The sequence below is a fragment of the Gracilinanus agilis genome, chromosome 4 (assembly GCF_016433145.1).
Source record: "Gracilinanus agilis isolate LMUSP501 chromosome 4, AgileGrace, whole genome shotgun sequence".
Lineage (NCBI taxonomy): Eukaryota > Metazoa > Chordata > Mammalia > Didelphimorphia > Didelphidae > Gracilinanus > Gracilinanus agilis.
The window spans coordinates 42856428-42880952 of record NC_058133.1 but is presented as its reverse complement, the minus strand read 5'-3'; the positions used below and the strand labels follow the sequence as shown (position 1 = coordinate 42880952).

General features: G+C 37.4%; 1 protein-coding gene across 1 annotated transcript in view; it reads right to left on the bottom strand.

The window, feature by feature from the left end:
• SELENOF (selenoprotein F) overlaps positions 1 to 23706 on the bottom strand; it is a 48957-nt gene extending 25251 nt beyond the window's left edge. Inside the window, exons 1-2 of the mRNA XM_044671616.1 lie at positions 23620 to 23706; positions 15201 to 15368 (exon numbers count right to left, since the gene is read on the bottom strand). Of these exons, the coding sequence (XP_044527551.1) occupies positions 15201 to 15368; positions 23620 to 23694 (243 nt within the window). The 5' untranslated portion in view covers positions 23695 to 23706. The remainder of the gene's footprint in view (positions 1 to 15200; positions 15369 to 23619) is intronic.
• Between the last annotated feature and the right edge of the window lie 819 nt (positions 23707 to 24525).

The following is a 24525-nucleotide window of genomic DNA, read 5'->3' as shown; positions in this document are numbered from 1 at the left end:
CCCCCCGGTCATGCCTACTAAGTGTCCAGTGTCCCATATGGCTTTGTCCTGGGCCTATTGTCTTCACACTCCTTTTTCATTTGGTGACTTCATTAGCACTCATGAGTTCAATGATTCTCTCTGTGCAGATGATTTCCAGATCTAAATCTCCGGTCCAAAGCTCCCTCTCTAAAGCTACAGGCACACATCTTCAACTATCTCTAGGACATCTCAGATATATGTCCCAAAGATACCTGAAATGCAAAAAAGAGGCGATTCTCTCCCCCTAAACTCTGCCCCTTTCTGAATCTCCCCCTAACTGCAGAGGGCTATACCATTCTTCTGTTCCACCAGGCTTACAAGCTTTGTGTTCACCTCACCATCTCACTCGAACTCACCCTAGATATCCAAAATGTTGCCAACTCTTGTCATTTCAGTTTCACAAGACCTTGAGTTTGTCCCTTCTCTCTTGTCATAAAGCTGTTATTGCCCTGGGCCCAGACTACTCTGGCTAGCCTCTCTGCCTCAGGCTTCTTGCCAGCCCCATCCTTCCTCTATTTTTCAGGCCATGAACTTATATTTGTGCCTCCCTGCTGGCTGACCCCCTCTTGCCCATTTCAGAAGACCATCACCTGCTTTCTCCATACCTCCCACATAGCTAGTTATTAGCATGTTTCCCCCACTAGACTGTACAATCCTGAAGGGTAGGGTTGTTTTGCCTTCTTTGTGGCCCCAGTGTTTAGCACAGATAGTAGTAAACACTTAATGAATACCTGACTGCTAACTAAATTTGAACCCAATCAGCTTTCAGTGGAAATTTTTGAAGCCAGTTACAATTTTATGACAAGTTTTCTTAGATAATAAAACTTTTAACCTGCCTCCCTCTTACCCCCTGACTAAACTTGTCATTTTGCCCATAAAGGGACCTCCAAGTGAGGGAACTCCCTTTACCATAGCAAAAAGACAAGCGTTCTGTAACTAAGGGGTCTGACTAGGTCAAGGAGGGGATCAGTGACTTGCCTAGGGTTATTTGTATGACAGAGGCAGGACCTATTTTCTCTGAATGATAGTGGCTCTGTTTTGCTGCATAGTCTCCTTCATTCTGCTTACACTAAATAATATAGCATTAACTCAACTACTCCTGGCAACAGGAAGAAGTAGGAACAAGGCTGGAAATGAAAAAGAAAAGGATAGTACATAATCACTAAAATGACTCTTAGCACTCTTCTAGGGCTGGCATCCTAAAGGTATGCCAAGCTACCTACAGAAGCCACTTGAGATGATGGCATTTAGAAAACCTAGCCAAATGGTAGAACCAGGGCATGGTCTCTCTACTCTACCACTGGCTTCTTTATACTTAGCCCATCCTGAGACAGAGCTCTGAAGTCACCTCTACACACAAGTGTTCTTGGCTCTCAAGTTGTCGGTGCACTCTGCTTCTTCAGATTACTCTGTATTTTTTGTATGTGCATATACTCCAGTGACCATAAGCTCCTTGTAAGCAGAGCAGAATACAGCTACTTCCTTCCCCATTACACCATGCTTTGTACGCAGCTGGCCTTTGAGCCTTTTCAGTTTAATTTTATACACACACCTTCCATTTTGTTTACCTTCTTAAAAAAAAACTCATCTTATACAGAAATGTTGAAAACCTTGTTACCCTTTTAGCCTAAATGTGTTAAGTGAAAAGGGGCCTGGTTCCTTTTAAAAAGAAAACAGGCTGTGAGAGCCTGTGAGATCTGGTGGGATCTAATTGCACTACTGCCTATCTTTTCTTTCTTTGTGCTTTGCTAGTAGGCAAAGGAATAGGAAAGAACACAGTACTAATTCTACTAATTCCTATTTCTCAGAGAGTTAATTGGGAGGGCTAAGAAGGCAATTTAATCCTTCTAATTACATTGGCAGTAGACAAGTCTATCATTAATGCAATCAGAGGAGGAGGGAAAGATTTCACTTGAAAGCTAGCTTTAACTCCAAGCTGGCTGGACAATAAAGTTCTAATAAGGGGAGCTTCAGAGTGGCAGCAAGGTGTGGTTGATAACATGCATCTGAACTAGAAGTCAGTACATTTGGTGTGATTCACCCTTCTTAACATTTAGTAGCCATAGGACCAAGGAATTAAAAAACCTTTAGAAGACTCAGTTTCTTCATCAGTAAAAAAGGGATTGAACTACCATTTATATAGCACCTTAAGGTTTGCAAAGCCCTGTGGGAAAATCTTATGACACTGTTTGAATCTAGCCCAGTATGGCTTGAGAAACCAGATGTGTTGCTTATAGATTTGCTGACAGATTAAGTCAAGCCTTAACTGACCAGAAAATGGTCTAACCAGAAAAGCAGTCAGGTTCTAGAATGGTTGCAAGGAACATAAGGTGTTTTTTCCCCTTTTTCTCAAGCAACTTATGTGTCTTATCTAGAAATTACTTCTTGCTGGCTAAATAGCTACTTTTCTTTGTTCCTTTAACTTGGAGACACTAGGGACTAGTGTGGACAAGATGACATCATGAACTTCTTTTCCAATTTATTTCAGTTATGGATTTTGTTCTCAGCTAACAGCACTTTAAAGATGTTAATCTCCATTAATCCTCCTAACAACCTTGTGAAGTAGGTGCTATTATTACCCCCATTTTATAGATGAGGAAACTGGGGCTGCAAGAGATTAAATATCTTCCTTGTTTAGCATTACACAGGTAGTAAGTGTACAAGATATGATTGGAACTCAGATCTTCTTGACTCCAAGTCCAACATTTTATTCACTGCAACAACATTTGGTTACCTCTAATCACACCTGTAATAGCTAACTCACAGTGAGGCTCAAGTAATGAATAACAAAAGCTTTGTACATTTTGAAACAGTAGAAACTGTTTAGGATGGGGGCCTCAGACTTTGCATTTTCATAGGGCTGAGGACAGCACCTTCCACTTATTTAAGATTTCAACAGTATCCTGCAGACTAGGATGAAGTTAGGAGGGAGCTAAAGAAACAGAAACACAGCTGCCTCTCTACTAGGTAAATACTCCCTGCCCTCACTATTCCTACTCCTGACAATTTGCTTCTTAGCACTAATTCTGTATCAGTGTACTTCACACTCAAGAAGGAATTAAAATATTTCTTATTGCTATCTTCAAAAGAAGTTGCTATTTATAGTGAAAGGTCTAAAAAAACTCAGGTACTTGCAGGAACTCTTTTTGATCACACTAAGAATTAAATACTTAACTGATATAAAATACAGTAGAATCAATGTGAGCTTATACTTTCTTCCTAATTTGAAAAAGTGATTTTGGTTCAGACAACTATTTTCTTCATAAAGAGCTCATCCCAGTGACTGCTTATTTATTAAAGTTGACAATTTACAGGAATGGTACCTTAAGTTCCTGTTCAGTGTTCTAAGAAAGAAATGGCTGAGCTTAGTTTGCTGATAGCAATAAAATTGCACATAGAATATATATATATATATATATACACACATATATATATATGAGACAACTTGACACTATAGAATGTTAAAAGCAATAAATTTAGAAGTAAATTTAAACAGCATTCAGGGTTCCATAAAAAGTAACCTCATAAGATAAATTTAAAGACTGATATGACTCCCATAAAATGATACATGAAGAGCTTAGCCATTAACAGAATGTTAGTATTGCTCAATAGTACTTTACGTTGTTAGACTATAGCAGTCCTGATGATCCTAATATGAAACTGAAATATGGACAAATATTGGACTTTTAACAAATATATATAATAGTTTAGCTTCTGTATTGGTAGTAAGAGATGACATAACATGATAGTGCCACATGTTAAGAACATTTGTTTATATTTTTGTTTTCAATGAGATCATGGACAAGAACTCCAGAGAGGAGCTATTTTAAGCACCTGTGAAATGTCTTCATTGACTACAATTTCATCAGTCTCACCTCCATTTCTATGTTTTACACCAGAAGCATTTTGTTTCTGACAATATGAAACTATAAATCTGCAACTGTTTTGAATAATGTTACTTAAACTACTTTATGAATTATTTGGAAACTGGATATAATTTCCATGCAAATTAACTATAACCAAATATATTGGTTCAGTTTTTTTTAAACTAAAAATACTGTTTTGACCTATTTGACTAAATTATATTCAAACCCTGAAGTATACAAGGTACATTATTAAAAAATAGCATATATCTATGGAAAACTGGTGGATAGTCACCAATGACAAAATTTGATAAGCTTTTAAAGGTTATCTGAATTCAAAACATTGTAATGAAATGGAATTTTCAAGAAAAATTTTGGTTATAAATTAGACTCAAGGCTCTAGGAAATAGGGATAAGAAGTGATGTGGGGTAATAAAAACAGGAAAGAGGTGAAGGAGGTATAAGCACCAAAGAATCTTCACTGAACTTATCACATTTGCTTAAAGCCCTGTGATAGAACCTATGTGTCCCAATGTATATTCCTTCAGAGAGTTCCTCATGTGCGACTAAATGCAAAGGAGAGCACCTGGTATACTAAAACTAAAGCGAATCTCTGTGGGCAATTATTAATTTTAACCTAAGTGGACTGGGTTTTATTTATGAAATGTTTTTCTTCATTATGGATCAGCATGTCTTAGAACATCAAATCAAAAAAAGTTTTTGAATCTTTCCTAAGCCAAAACGAGTTAGTAAAACATGAAAATAAAAACCACAGATTCCCCTCTTCTTTTACTGCACACAGGAAATGTTTCCCGTGTTACCATCCTCAGACATATACTATATGGTACTTAATTATGCAACTCCATGATCTTAGAAGTATCAAACTCGGTAATGGCCTAAGTGACAACCCAAATATGGTGGAGGTTGGCATTAGGAAGATTCATTTTATGTCCTAAAGGGTTTAAGAATTTATGATAAAGTGGTAATAATGACATGAATTCACTGCCAGCACTATGGAGAAGTTTCAATACATTTTTTAGAATGGCAATCAAACAAATTGTATTTCCAAGGGTCCCTAGAAGATATGACACAGACTTTGTCCTCAAGCAGTTTATAATATGTTGTTGGAGAGATAAGACAAATATACAACATAAGACCATGGGGCTAAATGAAACTTTAAAATGTCATCTACTGCAGCATTTTTAAAAAAACTAGTCCAGGTCTGAGATGAAATCAATAATTATTCTAAGGAATTTAGCATAGCTACTTACATAGGAAATATTAAGTGGACTAAGAATTACTTTTCAGACTGGAATACTGAGTTGAATGGACAACCTACTGGTCTTAGCCATCAGTATACTAATCTTGGATAAATATGAAAAACAGTTAAGAGTTGTATCCAGAAACCACCAGGAGAAGAAATTAAGCATTGGTTCCATGGCAGAGGAACAGAAGGGTTAGGCAATGGATTAAGTGACTTGCCTAGGGTCACATAGCTAGAAAATGTGTTTTAAAGATGTCCAATTTCTCCTCAAAACCGAAGACTGTACTTTTAATAGCAATATTAAAATGGTAGGTTGTTTTATGGTTGTGAGGCACAAAGTACTAGAGTCTCTTAAGAAATACAATTAAGGATTACTCACAAGAAAAAAGGAAAAGGATGTACAGTGCTTGAGCAAGCTGCAATATAAATTAAAAATAAAGAATTATGGAGGAGAAGTGTAAAGGATGACAGAAAAATGTGGTGAGTGAAAAAGGAGTCGAGCTGGTGAAAGAGGAAGGATGCTGGCACATTAGGGAGATTCTCTAAAGTGAATTTCTGAGAGGACATGTTTTGTTTAATTTTAGAGGGCAAAAAGTTATAGTAACTGATTATTCCTGCATAAATAGATGGAGCCACAGATTTAGAGGCAGAAGAACAAGGTTTGAATTCTGATTTGGTATTTGTAAGTGACACAGTGTTTGCCATACTGATTAGGTAGCAATTCTTGGGCAAGTCACTTAAACCTATTTAGGTCTCAGCTTTCTCATCTGCAAAATGAAGAAATTAGTCTAGAAGAGTTCTAAAGGCCTTTTAAAAAAATTTTATGATCTACTAGGCCAATGGTAAGGAATAAAGAAACAGATTACAACTCAATTAGCTCTACCAATCAGAGCTGTCCAAGAAGAAAATTGATCCTTGGAGAGGGAATGGGGACTTCTTTTGTCAGGGATGCTACAAAGGAAATTCCTGCCTAAGTTCTGGTTAGGTGGTATTTAAATAGAGGAGGTGTGCTGGAGTCAGATCTAACCTGCTTGAGAGTAGTTTCCTCAAATTTACATATCACATTTAAAAAAACTGACATTTATTAAAACATTTATAAGCACTCTGCTATATTGCTCTATAAACATTGCTTGAGCTCAGCAGGAGTGTAGCAGAAAGCTCAAGAAATGAAGTCAATATAACAAAAACTGGCATTTACATAGCGCTTTAATGTGCAAAGTGCTTTTGCAAATCCCTTAACTCAACTGAGCTTCAACAGCCCAGTTGATATGTATATGCAATTTCTGCCTTTTTTGGATGCCAGTTTTGCAACTGATATTCTCTTAAGTTAATTCCTCATCATAATAATTCATCAAGATGATCAACATTTTATCATTCAAGTCAAAGACTAACAAAAAGTTTCCTAAACTTTCATAATTCACATTCTTAGAGTGGCAGTAATTTTTTCAAAGAACTATTAGGCCAATAGAAATACCTAATGGTTCTGTTTATTAAGTATGTAGGCCCAGGCAACTTAAGTATTTATGTCTTAAAGACTGTAGTCTTTTGAAAAAGACTATACATGTAAGTTGAAAGAAAAAGTATTATTTTTATTTTATTTGGAAATAACTATTACTTACTAAAGGGATGTGTACACCTTTGGGCACTGGGCAACTTCTCAAACCTGGCAAACACACTGATCACTACCACCCTCATTTTTTTTTTCACAGCAACCAATGAAAACTCAGTTTCACAAAGATTTGTCATTGCAAATGAGAAAGTTTAGAAAGTTTGAGAAATTATTGGCACAACTGAAAATACTGTTCAAGAAAACAAAAACATTCTCTCATTGAAGAATATCAATGAAAGGAATGTATTGTGATCTGAAACTGTGAACGACCTCAAGTTGCTATTTTTTATATATATTTCCCCAAACCTTAGTACAGTACTTGTATATAGTACTTATTACATTTTGTCGATGGATAGGATGATCAAGAAAAAGAAACACATTTTGTCAAATAGTGGATTCATGTCCCAAAAGTTGGGCTCTTTGGGTTTATCATACACTGTCTTGCTGATGTCTCTTACCCCAAGTCTATTCCACTGATCCTCCCTTCTGTCTCTTAGCCAGTACCACATTGTTTTGATGACTGCTGCTTTATAGTATAGTTTAATATCTGGTACTGCTAGGCCCCCTTCATTCATATTTTTTTTTCATTATTTCCCTTGATGTTCTTGATCTTTTGTTATTCCAAATGAAATTTGTTATAGTTTTTCCTAATTCAGTAAAGAAGTTTTTTGGTAGTTTGATAGATATGGCGCTAAATAGGTAAATTAATTTGGGTAGAATGGTCATTTTTATTATGTCAGCTTGGCCTACCCATGAGCAATCAATGGTTTTCCAATTGTTTAGATCTAGTTTTAATTGTTTGGAAAGTGTTTTGTAGTTGTTTTCATATTATTCCTGTGTTTGTTTTGGTAGACAGATTCCTAAGTATTTTATATTGTCTAAGGTGATTTTAAACGGTGTTTCTCTTTCTACCTCTTGCTGCTCTAATGTGTTGGAAATATATAGAAATGCTGATGATTTATGTGCATTTATTTTGTATCCTGCAACTCTGCTAAAGTTGTTGATTATTTCTACAAGCTTCTTAGTTGATTCTCTGGGATTTTTTAAGTAGACCATCATATCATCTGCAAAGAGTGATAGCTTAGTCTCCTCGTTGCCTATTCTGATACCTTCAATTTCTTTTTCTTTTCTAATTGCTACTGCTAGTGTTTCTAGTACTATGTTGAATAATAGAGGTGATAATGGACATCCTTGTTTCACTCCTGATCTTATTGGGAAGGCTTCTAATTTATACCCATTGCATGTGACGCTTGTTGATGGTTTAAGATATATACTGTTTATTATTTTTAGGAAAGGTCCTTCTATTCCTATACTTTTCAGTGTTTTCAATAGTAATGGATGCTGTATTTTGTCAAAGGCTTTTTCAGCATCTATTGAGATAATCATGTGATTTTTGTTTGTTAGATTGTTGATATGGTCAATTATGTGGATGGTTTTCCTAATGTTGAACCATCCTTGCATTCCTGGTATAAATCCCACCTGATTATGGTAGATGATCTTCTTGATTACTTGCTGGAGTCAAGGGGGCCTAGCAGTACCAGATATTAAACTATACTATAAAGCAGCAGTCATCAAAACAATATGGTACTGGCTAAGAGACAGAAGGGAGGATCAGTGGAATAGACTTGAGGTAAATGACATCAACAAGACAGTGTATGATAAACCCAAAGAGCCCAACTTTTGGGACATGAATCCACTATTTCACAAAAACTGCTGGGAAATTTGGAAAACAATATGGGAGAAATTAGGTTTAGATGAACATCTCACACCCTACACCAAGATAAATTCAGAATGGGTGAATGACGAATATAAGGAGGGAAACTATAAATAAGTTAAGTGAACACAGAATAGTATACTTGTCAGATCTCTGGGAAAGGAAAGATTTTAAAACCAAGCAAGAGTTAGAGAAAATTACAAAATGTAAATTTAATGGTTTTGATTATATTAAACTAAAAAGCTTTTGTACAAACAAAAACAATGCAGCCAAAATCAGAAGGGAAACAACAAATTGGGAAAAAATCTTTATAACAAAAAATTCTGACAGGGGTCTAATTACTCAAATATACAAGGAGTTAGATCAATTGTATAAAAAATCAAGCCATTCCCCAATTGATAAATGGGCAAGAGACATGAATAGGCAATTATCAGGTAAAGAAAACAAAAGTACCAATAAGCACGTGAGAAAGTGTTCTAAATCTCTAATAATCAGAGAAATGCAAATCAAAACAACTCTGAGGTATCACCTCACACCTAGCAGATTGGCTAAAATGAAAGAAGGGGAGAGTAATGAATGTTGGAGGGGATGTGGCAAAATTAGGACATTAACGCATTGCTGGTGGAGCTATGAACTGATCCAACCATTCTGGATGGCAATTTGGAACTATGCTCAAAGGGCTGCCCTTTGATCCAGCCATACCATTGTTGGGTTTGTACCCCAAAGAGATCATAGATAAACAGACTTGTACGAAAATATTTATAGCTGTGCTTTTTGTGGTGGCAAAAAACTGGAAAATGAGGGTATGTTCTTCAATTGGGGAATGGCTGAACAAATTGTGGTATATGCTGGTGATGGAATACTATTGTGCTAAAAGGAATAATAAATTGGAGGAATTCCATGTGAACTGGAAAGAACTCCAGGAATTGATGCAGAGCGAAAGGAGCAGAGCCAGAAGAACATTGTACACAGAGACTGATATACTATGGTAAAATTGAATGTAATGGACCTCTGTACCAGCAGCAATGCAATGACACAGGACAGCTTTAAGGGATTTATGGTAAAGAAAGCTACCCACATTCAGAGGAAGAACTGCAGGAGAGGAAACATATAAGAAAAACAAATGCTTGAATGCATGGGTTGAGGCGGACATGATTGGGGATGTAGACTCGAAACTACCACACCAATGCAACTATCAACAATTTGGAAATAGGTCTTGATCAATGACACATGTTAAAACCAGTGGAAATGCGCATCGGCCATGGGTGGGGGGAGTGGGGGGGGAGTGAAGGGGAAAGTAGGAGCATGAATCATGTAACCATGTTAAAAATGAATATTAATAAATGGTTAAAAAAAGAAAAAGAAACAGAACAAAAAGGAAACATAATGAAATAATTTCAAAATGTCAAAAGGATTTCAATGACATTTTGCTTTTTTTCCTGAATAATAGATGTTCTAATAATCAAATTTTATGTCTGTCTTTTAGACACTAAATTTTCTCCAAAAAACCTTTCTGGAAGATAGATTTAAATGAATCATCATCATCTAAGTGACTTACTTAATTGAGAACATAATTGCAAAACATGCTGTAACAAAATTAATTGCTTGATAACATTTAATTGTCATAAACAACTGATCTTTTAAAACTGCAAATGGTATGGGTTCTTGTATGTCCAATATGTATTGTGTGTCTGTATCTGACAATATTTTTAGTTTATGTTATAAGACATTTACCTTTATTATGGACCTATAATTTACTAAACCAGGACCAAATAATTTGGTTCTGAAGGTTTCCAATGAAGAATCTAACTTGGGTTATGTGACTAAATTTAATGATACGTGATGGGACCCCTGAGTAAAATATACATACACCCTTCTAGATAATCCCCAACCACATTTTCCTTCCCTATCTAGGGCATGTTTGTATCCTATATCCCTGGAAATTCTAGCAGGAATCATCATACCCTCTGATCTTCCAATCCCACATGAGGCAAAAAGTTCCCTGCCAGATATCCTCCAATCCCCATGTGAAATGTATCCAACAAATCGCTATCATGACAGATACATTTTCTTCTCAAGGTTCTCTGTTAATCAATACCTGTTACTCCATAAATATTGTCTGTTACCATGAGCATGGGCAGAACCCCCAACAGGTTATAAAAACCCCCACTACTCCCAATAAATTTGCCATTGATTGCCATCAGCATCTTTGGTCCATGTCATTCATCATCATCAGCTATGAATGTAATAATTAAATGTTATCTCTCGGGACCCCCAAACAGGTGGTCTCTGGTGGTCCTGATAACTGTTGCTGACAGACAGGTGAAGCGACTTGCAGCAGATACCAAATTTTATTTTGTGTTCACATGCCAAGGACATATAGTACTACGTTACAGCTTGAAGCACTATTTCTGTGCTTATGCTAATGCTTCTATCTTAAATGAGGAGCTGTCTTGAGCTATAAGATTTTTTAAAATTCTAGTGGTACTTTTGGGCTTTCTAGCTGACAGTATCTTAGCAGATTTATTACCATGAAATACAAAAACATTAGTTACCTAAATTTGTGAGACATTTTAATAAATAGGTTATAAAAAGATCTTAAAGACCTAAATGGAAAAGGACTAAGAGTGAAGAAAAAACATGAGATCTAGCATGGACTAAATTCAGTAAGTTATTGAGGAAAATATAAAATTAGTGTCCACTGCATGAAATACACTGTTAGAGAAGGTAACAATGAATTTGAAGTCCATACATTTTAATTTACAGGAGCTATTAGGAAAACATTTAATCATGAAATTGAAAGAAAGCATATACCCCAAGGTGAGCATCTTATATAAATTAATTTCTCAGGCTACTGACTGACTTAGTTGGGACAGACTCATATTCTTAGATTGTCAAAGCAACCAGAATTTCTTCATCTTCCCAACTGGAAGTTACTTCTCACAGCATTTATTCTGACTTTGGACAATTATAAGCATGTATCTACACTGTTTGTGTTTACTCTTATCTTCTATCAGATTTAGGCACTTGAAGGGCAAGGGCAATGTTGAAGAGAACTAGTTCTAGCAATGAGGAATAGAATTCAGTAGCAATCTGAAGTTAGATTTATTTATAGATAGTATCTACAGACCTGGAGTTGAGTGATAACACATGTATAACCCAGTGGAATTGCTAGTCCGCTCTGGGAGGGGGGAGGGAAAGAACATGAATCATGTAACCATGGGAAAATATTTAAATAAAAAAATAATAAAAATAATCATATAAGTAATTTCCTTAAAACAAAAAAAGAATGCTGTGCCTGGAGTCAGAAAGAACTTAATCCAAATATGTCCTAAGATACTTACTAGCTGTGTGATTTTGGGGAATTCATTTAACCTGTCTGCCTCAGTTTCCTGAACTGTAAAATGAGGATCAGAATATACCAACCTCAGGGTTGTTGTAAGGCTCAAACAATAAAACCTTTTGCTGAGTGACTGCTACATAGTGTTTAATAAATGCTTCTTCCCTATCCTTTTCTTCCCTATTAGTTGGCTGGAAAGTCCTGCTGGTTCACTGACAGAACTATAGGCTCCTCTTGGTCCAGGAATTCCTGTCCTGGTTATTACTCTGTAGGCTTCAGATTGGGCTACAAGATATAACCTATATTCTTTTTTTTTTTTTAAAGCCTTACTTTTTGTCTTAGAATCAATACTTTGTATTGGTTCCAAGGAAGAAGAGGGGTAAGGGCTAAGTAATGGGGGTTAAGTGACTTGCCCAGGGTCACAAAGCTAAAAAGTGTCTGAGGCCAGATTCAAACCCAGGACCTCCCATCTATGAGCCTAGCTCTCAATCCACTGAGCCACCTAGCTACCCCCTAGAATATATATAAGCCATATCACTGCTGCTAGCTTCTGACCTTGTTTCTTTCTTGGTCTGTGGCCCTGGACCTCCCTACCCTAGAATACCACTCTGGGCCCAGGTTTTCTTCTCAGTCTTCCTAGGATCTCTGACTCAGTACTGCATGTCAAAGCTGCCCGCTAGCATATATTCGTGTACCCTGGATGCTCTGAACCCATTACAGTCCCAAGACCTCCTCTTCTCTAGAATACTTGCCTGGGCCCACTGTGGGAGATGGGAGTGCTCTGCAGGCAATGTGTTCTTACCCAAACCCTGGCCCCAATGGCTGCATACCTTTTTGTCTGTTTTCCATTAATTCTAGCAGTTTCTTAGCTTCTCTTTCATAATCTGTCCTGAGTCATGTTCATGCCACATAAGTGTAAAATTGGGGCACCATTCTTTTCAAAAAGATTTCTGGTAGGTATATTCATCTGGACTGGACAAATGGCCCTCTCTGACTTTTTTAGTATTTTTCCCATCCAGATTCAATCTGGTGCATTTTCTAGTTCAGCTTGGAGGAGTTGGGGGAAGGAGCTCATTAAACTGCAACCTACAACTCCACCATCTTGTGTTCATAATACACTTATTGTATACTTTTGGAAATGTGAAATATACTGCTACAGATCTGTAAAGTACTCCAATAAAAAGGACTGACAATCTATTTTTAGAGGAAATGACAAATGAGTTAAAAAAGAAAGTATATGCCACTAGATTATCAAATATAAACAAAAAAGTGGCTTAACTTTGGATTGAATCTATAAAACAACTAAGATCTCAGTGTAGAATCAAAAGCCTCTACGTGGTATGTATTGCAGGAAATGAGCCAATTCAGCCATTGACAAAGAAGAATAAATGGCTGGCATAAATATGCTTATGAAATGAATGTGTTGGCAATGCTGGACCAGATCAGGTCTCTGCCACTAGAAACTAAGAGAGGATAAACTTTAATGATCACCTTTAATGATTAATGTAGGTTGTGAAAAGAAATAATGGAGACAATATCCACCATCACTGAAGGCTATAGGAATTTAGCACCTATTGAATACCTACTTGGTGTTGAGGAGAGCTGGCAGACAGATTTATATCTCAGAAGCTTACAATTCTTCTTGCACTGATAATAACAATTAATTACTATACTGTATCTTTAGACCTTAAAATATCCTGGAAAAACTGAACTAATAAAAGTATCATAGAACCATAGCAAACAATTATTTGGTAACAGTATTGTCTAATACAAAGTGAAGAACAATATTTTTTAACAGATTTGCCACCTCAAATATAATTGACAAGCTATATGGAACAAATTTCCAAATACAGAGACCTAGCTGATGTAAAAAGCATGTAGAAAAAGTTCATCTTTACTAAACTGGTTACTGGAGTTGTTCCTAAAGATGCTTTCATGCCACCTACAGAGGACCATTTTATATCTTTATACTCATTTATTCAAATACAAGAAAATCAATTCTTTTATCCATCTGACCATTTTATCCATCTACCTAATATACAGATCCAGACTACAAACAAAAAAGTCCCTAATATCTATAAACTTTATTTCTTCAATGTACCTCTCTTTTCACTCAGAGTCTAGTTCAATTCTTTATTGTATCTTGCCTACTATTTCTTATTCTCATTACTTCCTTTTTCCTGTCTATTCTCCAAATAGGTGGCAAAATAATCTAAGCCCTGAATGGCACAATTTCAGAGCTGGAAGGGACTTTGTTGACCACTGCGTCTAACCTATAACCTGTAAACTGAAAAAAAAAAATTCCTTTGACTCTATTCCTAACAAATGTTTCTCCAGTTTTTGAAGCCCTTCATTAAGAGAGGCCTCATCTGCTTTCTTGTGCGCGCTCTCTCTCTCTCTCTCTCTCTTTCTCTCTCTCTCTCTTCCTTCCCTTTACATTCTGGAGTCAATACTGTGTAATGGCTCCAAGGCAGAAGAGTGGTAAGTCTTCTTACTTATGGGGGTCAAGTGACTTGTCCAGGGTCGCACAGCTAGGAAGTGTCTGAGGCCAGATTTGAACCTAGGACCTCCTGTCTCTAGGCCTGGCTCTCAATCCACTGAGCTACCCAGCTGCCCCCCATTTTTCTTATTTCAAGCCTAAATCTGCCTTTTCTCAACTACCACCTTTTGTTCTTGGTTCTTTCCTCTGATGTCCAAGCAAAATAAGTCCAGCCTTCTATTTGAGAGCCCTTCAAACACTTGAAATGAACAATCCTATCCTCCCCTAAGTTTCTCTCCTATTTCTAGTTCTTTTATAGATGTGGCTAATACACTTTATCTAGTTCCTCTACGCTACAAAAATACTAATTTCTTGGCCTAGATTCTGGCCCCTAACTAAATTTTCACATTTCTACATCATTCCTTTTCATCTCATTTCTATTCTAGCCAAACCAGCCTACTAATTATTTTGCCAAATTGGCATTCCATCCCTTGTCATGTTTTTGCTTAGGGTATCCTAGTCTTTTCTCAATTTTGCCTCTTGGCCTTAACTTTCTTTAAGGCTCACCTTACAAGCCCCATCTTTGGCTGATGCCACACTCCCTCCTCAAATTACCTTATTTTTTACTTATGAATGTACGCGTTGCATCCCTTAATAAGATATACTACTAGATTTTTGATGGCAGGAAACTTTTGCTTTTGCTTTTGTACCCCTAGTACTATTATAAATGTTTGTTGAGTTTTTTTTCTTGATGCATCTAATTGCCAAGAAATCGGTTGTTTCTATGAGAAATTCATGATTAGGAATTAATAGAACATCACAACTACCCCCAATTTCAAATTATAAAACAGATTATCAACTTTTTCAACTTGTTTCAATTTAAGACTGTAATGAAATGTACTGAAATTACCTTTCGGTTTTCAAACTGTGCTTCTTCCTGGCAGCATTTTCTGCAATCAGGATCCAGCTGAGTTAAGCTAAACTGTCCAAGAAGATCACAAGAGCTACAGAGCAAATTGCTGGAGAAACCCAAATCTCTGCATGCTTCTGATGATAATTCAAATCCCTGTACAGATACCTGAAAAGAGAAAGTGAAGCCATTTTACCATCCAGTGTTTACTAAGCACTTACTATGGGCTAAGCTCAATAGAATCTAAAGAATGTAACAATCTCTACTTTCAGGAAGTCTACATGGGGAGAAAGGGAAGAGTAAACACAGACAAAATTAAGCAGTTGGAGATGGAGGGGATAATCACTGCATCTTGAAGTTTTCGAAAAGCGGATTCTAATAATCATTTGAAATAACACACAGTACTTTCTCCTAAAATCTCAACTTAAAAAAAAAAACAACTTTAAAAATGAAATCTAACTCTGTATAGTCTATAGTAAGCTCCATGAGGTCAGGGACCATGTCAGTGAAATTTTGCATACTCCATTGGACCTAGCATAGTGTTTTGTATAAAGCAGACATTTAGTAAATAGTTCTTTACGGATAATCTCTGATGAGACAAAAGACGGATTTCCTCAAAGAAAAATCTGCAGTTACTTAAAAGAAAAAAAAAAAAAACAACAAACTCTTTCCTTCTGTCTTATAATCAATACTAAGTACCAGTTTCAAGGCAGAAGAGTGGTGAGGGCCTAAGCAATTGGGGTTAAATGGCGACTTGCCCAGGGTAGCACAACTAGGAAGTAGCTGAAGTCAATTTTGAACTCAGATCTTCCTGACTTCAGGCTTATTGCTCTATCTACTGTACTATCTTATTTAGCTGCTCCAGCAGTTATTTTATATAGACTCCAATTAAAAGCATAGAATCAAAAGCTTTTATATATTGTTAGCATATCTAAATTTGCTATATGTTGTGACTTATTTTCTTGAACAAAACTTTAAATTATTTAGGGGCCTCTTGAACACACAATTTTTACCCTAATCTAAACTATACATATTTACTATGTGAATAATAATGTGGCATATACTGTGCCAGAAGCTAGCGCATATGAACATTCTGTGAAGGAAACACATTCACACACAAGTAAATCCAAAGTAAATTGCATTTACTTTGGAGGAGTAGGCACTAGCAGCTGAGGTCAGTAAAGACTTCATTTTGGAGGTGGTACTTGAGCAAAGCTTTGAAGGAAGGTAAGGATTCTAATGGGGAAGGTGAGGAGAAAGCATATTCCTGGAATGAAGTATTCCAGTAACGCAGTAGTTTTGCTTGTGCAAAGACATGGTGAAAACTGGAAACAATAAATAAGCTAATTTGGTTAAAGCTAGAGTGAGGGAAGGCGAGTAATATATAGGGTGTCATCATTAAATCATGTAATCTTACTTCGTCCTTTAAAAGTACCATTTAGCTTTTAAAAGTCAACTCCTTATTTATTCATTTATTTATTTATTCATTTACTTATTCATTCATTCATTTATCTATCTATCTATTTGTTTATTTATTCGCTTATTCATTCATTCATTCATTTATTTGTTTTTTTAAAACCTTACCTTCCATCTTAGAATCAATACTCTGTATTGGTTCCAAAGCATAAGAGTGGTAAGGGCCAGGCAATGGGGGTCAAGTGACCTGCTCAGGGTCACACAGCTGGGAAGTGTCTGAGGCCAGATTTGAAACTAGGACCTCCCGTCTCTAGGCCTGGCTCTCAATCCACTGAGCTACCCAGCTGCCCCCTAAAAGTGAACTCTTAAAAAACCCAAACAAACTATTATTCTTTGTTGTTAAAAATATTAACAACATAAATATTAATCTATATACAAGTTTTGGTTTAAAATACAAACATCATGATTTCTATAGTCAAGTTTTTATGGCTATCAGAACATCCATCCACAAAATGCCTGACATGATAATATAAATCTGTAACTCAAATTTGAGGAGCCCTAGGAAACAATTCCCTTAGGTCACATTGAATACTCCCATTCCTGAAGATTAAGAACATTTAGAATGTATTCTTGCAAAAAACAATCAATTCTTTTTTTTCTGAAATGTTAACCTTAAAGAACCATTAGTTTAGAATTTATAACTGTTCATTTCTGCAGAAAGGCATTCCAACTTAAAATGCAGCATCCTGGAAAATGAAGAGACAATTCACTGTAATTTCAAGGACCCTAGAAGACAATAGAAATTCTCTTAGAAAACTAACAATGGAATACAAACTATCCTCATAACAATACATCAATCATTTCTGCCAATACTTGCCCAAATTTTAGCTAGTTACAATGAAAAAGGTAGAAATTCTGGAGGTTAAATAATCAATGTTACTCTTTGGAGGAAAATGTAGCTCTTTGGACCAAGCCTTGGCCTACATTTTTATATCTAGTTGGTTGTGAAATTATACTATAATGAAAGTAGCATTTCACATTTATCTAGCACTTTCATGCTAGATATTTTTCAAACATATCTAAGGTAAAAAAATTGTACAATCTTTAAAATTTTTTGATTACCTAAAATTTAAGAATACAAGTATTTTAGAAATTTCCTCTTTTTTCAAAAAAGAAAACTAAGTTCTTGTTTTTGAGAACTGAATCTTATTTGTATCACTAAAGATTCTTGAAGATAGATCTTACTTGGTTGTATTTTTGCACCTAATAATGACATAAATTAAATAGGTCTTGAACAAAATGAATTCAAATTGGTATGAGCTATATAGTTTACTGAATTTCAAAAAATTCATAGGAAGATGTATGGCTCTTTGGTATTAACAGGAGAAAAAGAAGAAAGGAGTGTTAAGAGTAACAACTTAAAATTTTAAGAGTCTTATTCTCTTTCAAATGTCATTTAACTAACTTTCTCAAAGAGTTCTATGATTACCTACTCCCTAGGATTATATTATTTAGTGCTAGAAGAGGCCTTTAATGGTCCTACTGCTGTGGGCCGAATGCCCCATAAATCCATCCATTTCACTGTATGCAATTCAAGAGAACATAGAAACAAATAACAAAATGATTAGTATGGCCGTCTTTCAGATAAGACATTCAAGTTGCTTAGTTTCCTAATTATGAGAAAATGGCTCACATCAATCTTTAGATGGAATCTTGGTCCTTGCAGGGGGATGGGAGGGGGGATGTTCCTCTAGACAGGAAGTACAGGTGGTTCAGTTTCCCAATCTCAAGAGGATTGGGCTCAAACAATGCTCAATTTCCATATTCACTGCCTTCCTTTGGAGTCTTTGGAAAAATAAAAAGAGCAAAGCTTGACCTAAATTGCTCTGGGTATTTATTATTTCATTAGCACCCTATTACATTGTAGCTTGTTCCTCCTGAATGGGAAAACAGACTAAATCATGGGTAAAGTGACCTCAGTTCCCTGAAGACACAGGCAACAACTGTCCAAACAAATGACCCCTTCCTTGGAAACTAATCAGGATAAAAAGCATTCTTGAGAGCCCCTCCCCACCCTTACCTCTGTTTACCTAAATACTTGCTATACCTAGCAGTCTGTAACCCCTCTGCTACTGTACTCTCTTATAATAAAGCTTGTTTCCTCATCATGGAGTTAGTTTGAGCTGTCAATTAGTTCCTTGGATGAAATCAATCAGCCTTGTCCACATCACAACTAATAATTTTTTAACCCGCTGAGATTTTTTTTTTGTTAAATCCATACTTTCTGTTGTAGAACAATACTGTGTATCAGTTCTAAGACAGAAGAGTGGTAAGGGCGAGGCAATGGAGTGACTTGGAGTGACTTGTTTGGGTTACACAGCTAGGAAGTGTCTGAGGCTAGATTTGAACCCAAAACCTCCTATCTTCAGGCCTGGCTCTCTATCCACTGAACCACCCAGCTGCCCACAACCCACTGATTTTATAGAGAAACTGAGGTTCAAAAGATTTGCCAAGATTATATATGGACTAGGTAGCTGAGTTAGAAAGAATGGATGTCCTTTGATTCTCTACCACGTAGCTCTATTCTTTACCATGCTGCATATTACTTTAGCAAAACCACAAGATAAAAATATTGTAAGGAAATTCAGATTTTATTCTTTCAGTATGTTAACATGACAAAACATGCATAGACTAATCTAAAAGAGTAAATGTAGGAGGAAGAAAGCTCTCCTTTTTCACGTTGTGTACATACCGGGAACTATTACTACCAAAAAAACCCTCTTAACATGAGTACCTCAATGAATCTTTTTGGTTAACTCCTCTAATACTGCACCACTCTCTAACTCCTACTTTAAGAAATGCTGTTTAAAATTGTGTGTTCCTAAGCACAGTATTTCAAATACACAGACTAATCTAAAAATTCTAAATGTGTGAGTTTTATGGAATGAAACAATAAAATTCAATAACTTAAGTAGTATTCTTTTGTGCCCACTGAAATGGTAACCCCAATACATTTTGGTAGACAACACAATCCAAAATTTTTTTGGGGTAAAGTTGTATGGTATTATATGGTAACAGAAAATATGGCAACTGAGACGTCTGTTTTAGTCTAGTTATGTTTTGCCATCAAATGGACCCATAACTTTGGCATGAAAAAAATTTTTTTCACATAAAAAATGTATTTTCTTTTCTTTCTATCTCCTCTCCACTCCAAATGGAAGGGGGAAAAAAACCTCTTAATAACAGATATAGTTAGTTTTGGTCATGTAAAAAACAAGACAAGCAATAACCCAACCAAATGACTCATTATACACTCTAAATCCATCATCTCTTTGTTAGGAGGCAGGCATGCTTCATCCATCTTCTTGAATCATGGTTAGGTATTATTAGGGTGATCTGAACTCTTAAGATTTTCAGAGAGTTGTCTGTTGTTCTAATTTAATACATTGTTCTCCTGGTTCTGCTCCCCTCTCTCTGCATTAGCTCACACAAGTTTTTCCAGGGTCTTCTGAAACCATCCTTTTCACCAAGAGTATGCCATTACATTCCTATACCATTGGCCATTTCTTAACTGACAGGTTACCTCGGTTCTCTGCCAGCACATAAAGAACAAACGGGGACGTAGTCTCTTCTACTTTTTCTTGGGCATCTCCTGGGCAAGCCATTTCTACTTTTTGGGTCTTGGCTTTATTGTGAACAAAAGGAGAGATAGAACCAGGGATCCATCCTGCTCTAAAATTTTATGATATTAAGGCTCTTTTAGTTACACATAGAATAAGTTCCTCTTGGGGGAAATTCCTGGTAACTGGCAGAAGACTTATTCTCTTATTTCAGAGAGGTTGAGCACATTGTTATTTGAACATATTTCTGATTATTATTTGATTGAATAGGAAAATATGGCTAAGTTAGCCCAATTTGCCCCTATAATATAGATGTGACAGGTTAGAGAAGTATACTCATTTTTCAATGAGGAAATTAGGTGGAGCAGAGTAGAAAGAGTGAGCAACTTTTTATGAAATTGCTTGATTACTAACCCTGTGTCTTGTGAAGGGGAAAAAGAATGCTTGTTCTACCTATTTCACAAAATTATGAGGAAAGCACTTTGTAATCCCTTTTGACTCTGCTCTCCCTTTAGTGGAAATAAACTACAAGAAGATCAAAGAAAAGGAAAGACCCCATATAAGTAAAAGTATTTGTGGCAGCAAACTTTTGGCAGCTGGGGGTGGGGGTGGCCTGGGAGTTAGCAATTGACTAGAAAGAAACAGGCACAAATAGGTGGTGAATTGCTGAACAAATTGGTTTATTAAAAAAATGGAATCTTAATGGGTTATAAGAAATAATTCAGAGAAATTTGGGAAGATAATATATGAAATTATGAGTGAAGGATGCAGAAGCAGGAGAACGTACAAAAGGACAACCAGGCCATAAGAGAAAACGAGAATGGAAGATTTCCAAATTCAGTCTGATATGATGACCAATCATGTCTTCAGAGGCCTAATGCTAACATGCCTCCTTTCTTTAAAGCAGATAGGCAGCAGATTTAGGTGTGGAATGAGGTATACATTTTCTGACAAGTCATGTTAATTTATTTTGCTTTAAAAGTACATTCAATGCTACAATGCAGAATTATAATGGAGCTGAAGAGTCACTGGGAAACATCAGTGCTATTAAAGAAAGAATACTATTAAGACATTCTGAATAAAGTGCTGTTTGAATCAGTAAATGTGAGATAAATGTGAGTTACTGACAATATCACATAATTTTACCTTCATATGGTCAATATTAATGCTTACACTTTTAAAAATTATAGCTTTAAAAAAGTAAAAAAAGTTATTATAGCTATTTGTAGCAGTTCTGAACCATAAGTTATAGCTGCATTCTGAAATTTTGAAAGGCAGGGCAAGCCCAAAAAGAGAATGAAAAAGAAATTAATTGAAATGAAATGGCATAAGGAGTTGCCATAAACAGATTAGGAAGGTTGGAAGAACAAAAATATTTATTTTTCTTCAGTCTCTAGGATCTAGGAAAGGTACTGTGGTACCAGGAGTTGGAGGGGCTAACTCTGCATCCTACTGATTGTCATTTACCATTTGCATGACTTTGGATATCCTTAACCTTACCCGGACTCAGTTTCCTTATTTGTAAAATTAAGGGCTGGACTAAACATAACACAACCAATTAGTAAGTGCCTGCTAAGTATTAGGGAGACAGAAAGTTTAAGACTGTGTGCAAGCTGTTCCCAATACACAAAGCAGACCAAGTGTCAAGTTTTTTAAACATTTGTCTCCCAATGCCTGGAACCCCAAACTTTTGTCTCCTGGCTTCCTTCAAAGGATAGCTATGGTGCACCTTCCTGAAGCTTTTCTGGATTCTCCACAATAGTCACTTTAAATTATTTTCTTTTTTGTTTGTATCTCTATATGTTATATTCCTCTAGTAGATTGGAGGGCAAGCACTTTTTTTTTTTTTTTAAAGCCTCAGCACTTGTTGCAGTTATGTTGCACACAACAGACACTTAATTATCACTGAATTCTTTCTTTCCCCTAAGAAGTTTAAAATCAATAGGGAAAAAAGATACTAATATAGATGGCTGCAAAGAAGAAATTTTATAGCAATGTGAGATGTTGATTGGGGATGTTCGCTGAAGAGATTTTGTTCAGGTGTCAGTTGGCCTATGAGATCCTTTCCAACTCAGATTTGTGATCTGTGGCTGGCCAGGATTTCAGAGATATTGTTCTGCCCATTCATTTTTACAGATGATGAAACTAAGGCCTGGGAAGATTGGTATCCATCATGACTCTGGTTATAAGAGCCTTAATTGAAGCCCTGGTCCTTTAACTAAAAATCCAGAGTTCTTTGCAGAATCTCAAAAGTTTGAAAGAACCTTAGATACATTTTAGTCTAACTTGTACCTGAACAAGAATCCCCTTTATCATATATGGAACAATTCTACTACTTAAGTTGCCCAAACAACATGCATACAAATAAAATATTCGGATTTACATAGTACTTTTTGAGGCTTGCAAAATGCTTATATGTGTTATCTAATTCGATCCTCAAAACAACCCTGTGAAATATCTGCTATTATCCTCCTTTTACAGGTGAGGAAACTGAACAGAGGGAGGTGTAGGATCATACCGCTAAGAAGCATTTAAGGCCTAGTCCAGTACTTTATACACTCTGCCAGGTGCTTCTCTCAACAGAGAGAGTGGGGCACAAAAACCCAGCCAAAGAGATTATCAAGGAATTGAGTATGGGTAAAGGTATCAAATGGTCCAGAGTTCCTTCAAAAAGGACAGAGAAAAGGCCACAGGATTTGGAATACAGGGAAAAAATGGCAACTATGGAAAGAGGGATTTCAGAATGGAGTGAATTTAACATTTATTATGTTCATCTAAGAACTTACATCTAGGGGGTCTCTCAAAGAAAGGGACCCTGCCTTTAGGGTTTTGTGCCAGGAGTCTCTGTCCAAGTGCAGAAATTCCATCCTTAAAATCACCATGAACAATTCACCTTTGTAAAAAACATTTAGTACAGTGCACGCAAAAAGTGCTAAATAAATGTTCATTGGCTCTAACACTCCTCCCTTAACAAGCTCCGGTGTTTCTAAATGATCCAGTCTACATTTTAATCAAATTTGTTTTCCTGTTGTCTTCCGGATCAGACGGTAAGCAGCCCGCTAAGGGGAAGGATAGTTTTTCGGTCTTTTTTTAAAAAACCCAACACTTAGCTTACAGGGCCTGACTTATCATGGTAAGCTCTGGATAAATGCTAACTTGACAAGGCCCAAGTTCGGTCTTGACATCCGAGAGAAGTTAGATGGAGCTCAGGGGAGGCAGTCAAGAACGAGGCCTGTTCGGGAGGCCGGGCGGGGCGGCAGCCACGTAGCCTTCCGGTAATAGCCATGCCCCCCAAACCCCAATCCTCCTCTGCCACAGCACGTCCTGGCCCCCAGTCCCTTGCACCTGACCCAGAGGCACCTGCGGAGGTGCCTAGCACTCACCGTTTGCAGGACTGACACCAGCAATAACCGCAACCCGAACATCGGAGCAAACCACTGCAGACCGGCCGCCGCCATCGCTGCCGTTATTCTCAGGTCCTGACGTGGCTCGAGGACCCCTCAGCTGGGCTGACCGGCACTGCGCCTGACACTGTGGGACGTTAACTTTCCGTCCGCCACGCACAGTAGCCCAATCCCGGGCCACATGATAGCATGAAGAACTCCAGGATGCTGTCACCTACAATATCAAGAGGGTGAGAAGAACTTTTTGATTTGTTCCCCTTCCTCTACAATCAGGCACGTTTTAGGTATCCCTATAAATCTGTTCCTTTCCGGGGCCCCTCAGTTTCATTCACAGCATTTAGTACCCAGAACTAAAATGCTCGTCCCTTCCTCTAGCTTCGACTCACCTCATCCTCTTGCCGTTTAAACCAATCACCTGCTGAGATAATTCTAACTGGCAGCTAAGCAAGCCAACCGTAGTCCCGAGCGAAAGACCACTGCAACTGTAAAGCCCAATAGTGGCCGCATGTGGGGGGAGGTGGGCAGGGAAGGCGGAGTGTTTGCTGAGGCTGAGAGGCGGGGCTGCTGAGCAGCGTGCGTGAATGCGTATTGGGGAGGGGGAGAGGTAGGGCCCAAGTTGGGGGCGGGGCCGAGGGCGGCGCAGTCGCAGCCTTGATGCTGGAGCGGGAGGGAGGCAGGCTGAGGAGGAAGAAGGGAGGCGGGTGGGCAGAACAAGCCTGGGAGCGAGCGAGCTGGGAAGGTGCAGGGGTTGGTCCGGCTTAGGGGAAGCGGGAACCCGAGTGCGGCTGAGCGCTGGGGGCCCCTGTGGTCGGCAGCGGCGGCGACTGAGGTTCTGGAGGACCAGCGGGCGCAGGCGGTGTTGGCGTTGGTGCCTGGGGGCGGGGG